At 34.5% G+C, this 5209-nt stretch overlaps 1 protein-coding gene across 1 annotated transcript in view; it reads left to right on the top strand.

Moving 5' to 3' along the window:
• The first annotated feature begins 3339 nt into the window (after positions 1-3339).
• Positions 3340-5209, top strand: part of LOC106470120 (zinc transporter 1-like) — a 30421-nt gene continuing 28551 nt past the window's right edge. The window contains exon 1 of the mRNA XM_022399536.1: positions 3340-3354. Coding sequence (XP_022255244.1) covers positions 3347-3354 — 8 coding nt within the window. The 5' untranslated portion in view covers positions 3340-3346. The remainder of the gene's footprint in view (positions 3355-5209) is intronic.

Here is a 5209-nt window from a genome sequence, read left to right as displayed (position 1 = left end):
GTCTCTCTCTGTCCGCAGTTCAATTACCCATTGTTGCCGTCACGTCTTGACCGTCTTATATGAACAAGAATACCGAAATCTAGTAAACTCCCGAGACTTCATGAACGTTCTAGAAGCGCGTGACGTGTTACTAGCGTCACGTGATCTCTGCTGTCGTAACAATAGATTATACTTTGATTTTGTTGAATGATTAGTTTTGCATTATGATTTTGATTTTCTTGTTATTAAGTATCTTACATCATATTGTAACTGATTATATTTATATCTGTATGTTCTGTACTGCATTTAATTTTACTCTAAGCTTGATATGCGATTCTACTATAACATTAAATGTAACTGACTGTTAGAGACTATGTGTTTAGTAAAATTGTCATTAGTCGTGTACATACCCGGCAACTCAGTTTGCCTGTAGTCAAAGCGGGTAATTTCTGGATATTACAACCTTGTTGGTTGAACATGTAATTCTTCCTTTGAACGATCAACTTTAAGGTTTGAGCCTATAGAATTGGAAGAGCCAGGTATGGCCTAATGATTAGTGTGTCTGCGCGTCCCATTGCCGCAGTCACACGCTCCACATTTTGTGCACGTGAGCTATAGAAGTGGCAGTCAAATTCCACTACTCAGTTAAACAAGAGTAGCCTAATGTTTGTGGTGATTGGTGCTAAGTGCTTTCCCTCTGATCTATCAGTTAAAGATGGCTATGCATAAATAGTTCTTGTGTATCTTTCACGAAAATTCTAAAACAAACAAGCTTAGGGAGGCCTTGAGATAAAGATAAGAAAATTTGTCAAAATTTAAATTTTAAATACCTGATATATTTTATTCTTCCATAACTACAAGTAAATATATCTTTATTCGGATATATTCAGGTATTTCTTTTTAATTATCCTGCAAATGTTCTGCTTGTAGTTAGTTGACTTCTTTGTAAACAGAATGTTAACGATCGTAAGCTTAAGTAATCGTTTAGATTATAGAGAAGTTACCTATCACAATGTTGTTGTTGTTGTTCCTGGCAGTTATTTTGATTTAAAAATAATCATCTCCTAAGAAATAATTACTAATCAAGGGTGCTCGAAGATTAAACAATCCTCCTTCACCCTGCTCGTGGCATGAGGTTACATTTCGATTAGTGGTCAGCGGAGTAATGAGCCGTATGGGCGAAGAATAATTAATTAATTCATTAATAATAAAAAATAATATATCAAATAAAAAAAAGAAATTAAATATATATATATATATATTGGATGGTCGAATGAAGGAGAAGCAAGTAGGCAGTAGTGAAGGCAAGTCCAAAGTCGAAGCAGAGACCGGTTGATCTTTAAAGAAGGAGCAAGTCATCAGCCGATTTTGACAAGTTATCGAAACAAAATGAAGCAAACGGGCCTTTACAGGGCCTGGCGAGGATCAGTGGATCAAGGTGCCAAGGCTGGGATCTATGGATCCGATGCCTGAGAATTAGATGTGGGGGAAAACGGGAGTACCCCGAGAAAACGCCTATCACAATGATTGTTCACAAAGGCTTATATTTTGTTTGTGTGCCATGTCTTCCTAAAGTCAGGTCGCTTTCATTTCATGGAGCAGTACAGGGACCATGAACACTACAGCATTTTCCCAGAGGGTAGGGAGTCTAAATCAAAGGTATATATATATATATTTCTCATTTTCCCCGCGAGGCAAATGTCCCTGTGCCCCCCCCCCCCCCCATGCGGACACCCAAGACAGGAACTTGAACAAGTTAGTATGAGTTGAGAGTTTCTTTCTCCTAAACAAAAAAAATTATAATTGACATTGGTAGTGTAAAATCATGGGTAATCGCACTGTAAACTTTTATTTGGACTTAACAGTGCAATATATCATAATTCTTATTCCTGTCTTGGTCTTATAAAGACGTAAAAATCTTCCTTTCTGCTTCAACAGCTGGCCAATTCAGTTTAAGTAAAACTTACACTGTTGATAAATAAAGATTTTGTAAATTGGTTCACAAGCGTTTGCTTCTTTTCATTTTCTGTCTAAGTTATTCTCTCTTAGCATTTCTTGAATTTGCTGCTTTGTTTTTTGTTTTTTTTGTTACCTGATTACTCTACCCATATTACAACCGTATTCTGTCAGAAACATTTTAAGATCTAAACATGGATCAAAATAAATCCTTATAACAGCCTATTTAACAGATTTCTACACATTTTATGAAATATTAAAATCTTATCTGTGTTTATTTTTTTTTTAGAAAAACAATTACTCTAAATTATGTTCAGAGACTGATCGTTCTCCTTGTCATAAGAAGGGTTTGTTTTGAATTTCGCGCAAAGCTACACGTGGGCTATCTGCGCTAGCCGTCTGTAATTTAGCAGTGTAAGACTAGAGGGAAGGCAGCTAGTCATCACCACCTACCGCCAACTTTTGGGCTACTCTTTTACCAACGAATGGTGGGATTGACCGTCACGTTATAACGCCCCCACGGCTGAAAGGGCGAGCATGTTTGATGGGATGGGGATTCGAACCCGCGACCCCGCAGATTGCAAGTCATAAGAAGGGATTATGCATCATAAAACTCTGTCTATATATAGAAAATAAAAAAAGGACGAAAGTTATTTTACTTGTTACCCCTGTAGAGCCCCCCAATGGCACAGCGGTATGTCTGCGGACTTACAACGCTAGAAATTTCTATACCCGTGGTGGGCAGATCACAAATAGCCCATTGTGTAGCATTGTGCATAACTACAAACAAACAAACAAACCCCCCGTGGCTCAGCGGTAAGTATGCAGGCTTACAACGCTAAAAATCGAGCTTCGATACTCGTAATGGGCAGAGCATAGATAGCCCATTGCGTAACTTTGTGCGCTTAACAACAACCATTTAACCAAAACTAGCGTATTTTATTTATAAATATTAAATTATTATAATCATTGTTCCAACCTAAAACATAAATTAAGTTTATCTTGAAAAATATATGTAATTTAATTAAGATTAAATAAACCTTGTGTCATGTTACAGTACATGTAACAGAAATGAATTTATTTTTACATTTAGCAAACTAGGGGAAAATAATGGAAGACTTTCATTTCTCTTTCTCCATCTTTCTTTGCCCTCGGTATTTTGCATTTCGGTACTTGTAGTGGGCACAGGGAAAATAACCAACTGTGCAGCTTTGTGTTTAACTACAAACTAACAAGCTCTCAGTCACTCACTTTTTTCTTTCTGTAAATTGACGAAGGAAACGTCAACACTGCTGTGAAAAAAGATCTTGTGCCGAGTGCAACGAGTCACTGGTGTTGTGTGCAAAGATTTAAACAATATATGATCGTGAAAGGTGTAGAGATGCGTGTGTGAGTTTCGTTTGTGTTATGGATGAAAAGGTATAAACTGTTTAACTATGTTATGATATATAAATCGAGATTTTGTTATATTTTAAGGTCGTCCATGTCATATTTAAGGCTATATTGTTTCAAGCTTTCATAATCGTAAAGAAAAAGATGGAACTTGAAATTTAAGTTAAACTTAAAGAAATTATAAATAGAATTTAGAAGAATAGAAAGTCAAGTAGACGACGACACGCATCGTAGCGGGTAAACTTCAAAGTTCAATGGACAATGGAGAGGGAAAGGCTTTGATCCTATTCTAACGCATTTAAAGTTCAACTTAAACTAACTTCACTACCTCTACTTTAGTAAGTGGTAATGTCTTACTCTTATTATAGTCTCATTACAAACTGTATTACTATTAGTAGGGTATTAGTATTAATTGTGCATTGTATGAAGTGGTATACTATAATTTCTTAAAATAAAACGTGTGTGTTACTAACGCCAGTGTTACTGTTGCACTTTTCTATTTTCATTTAAATTAGAATTGCAATGTATATTCTTGCAAAGTCAAACGACTTCTTAGTTCTGCAAAATTCTGTTTTATTTTTAATTCATATTATAAAGAAACTACTTGTGAGTGTGAACCATGTAAAAATAATATAAAATTATAATGTTTTCTCTTTGTTTTAAATTTCATACACTTTGTTCTATAAATATAATTTATATATATATATACATAACTGAGAAATTGGTTATGCATTATATAGATACTGATGTAAGTTTCATGGTGTGTTACTACTAAGTAGTAAAATATCTTGTTACTGACCTAAGGCTGAGACCAAATGTACAGTGTAAGTTTTAACTATTTGTTAGTATAGGTGTAGCTAGGGCTGGATAGCTGGGTAGCTTTTTATATAAATTTTAAGAGATATAAACTTAGATAAAGTTTAAACAAAAACTAATAATTGTATCTAAAATGTCTAGAATTTAGTACCTCTTCCACCTACTATAATTTTGTAGCTACATCCTTGTGTTACTCTTACTCTTAGTAACATTATTGCTCTACTTATGATAGTTCAAAAGATTGTGGATGATTAAACTTGTTACCTGGACAATGTAAAGGTTATGGACTTGATGTACTTAAATTTTAATAAGCTTTTAAAAACTTGCCTCACAGAAGATAAGCTATGAAAAATGGTGTTGAGGTTCTACAGAATTGGTAATTAGGACAAATATTTTGCAAATAACCTTTAATAAGAGTTGCCATTATTTGGATCACATGTTTAATATTGATAGGAACCTACTCGATAGCATGACTAAAGAAAAGGATCTCAGAATAATGGTGGATAAGTGACCCAGGCAGTGAAGTCAGTGTTATGTTTCTAATAGTGTATGTATGTGTACATATATAGTTGGAAATTAATGCTACAAACTAGCAAATAACTGGTTATTGTTGCAGTTTTTCTTATAAGAATTATAAGGCATCAGAAAAAGATTGCTAGCAGTACACATTTCTTACTGTCGATTATCAATACATCTGTGATGTATGCATTTCAATCTTCATATTGCAAGATTCTTAGAATATAATGTACACTATAATTGTGATTAACAAGATTATTGCACTTGATGATGCCATGCTGGTTATTTAATCTTTGTTTTGAAGCTAAGCAGGAACGTTGAGAGCCAGCATGGGCCCGGGGCAAACATCCTTGCCGGGCCCCCTTTCTCTCTCTCTCTCTCTCTTTTTAACATTTTCAATAATTTATTAAAAGAGATCCTAAATTAGAACAGCAATGAGCTCATAAACCAGACAAAATCATAGCAGCAGCCTATTTTTACCTCACGAGTATAAGACGTAAAAATTTTATAAAGTAACAACAATATCTATTATTTCTAATAAAGTAACAAT

The sequence above is a fragment of the Limulus polyphemus genome, unplaced genomic scaffold, assembly GCF_000517525.1.
Source record: "Limulus polyphemus unplaced genomic scaffold, Limulus_polyphemus-2.1.2 Scaffold102, whole genome shotgun sequence".
Taxonomy (NCBI): Eukaryota; Metazoa; Arthropoda; class Merostomata; order Xiphosura; family Limulidae; genus Limulus; species Limulus polyphemus.
This window is presented reverse-complemented; position numbering and strand designations above follow the sequence as displayed.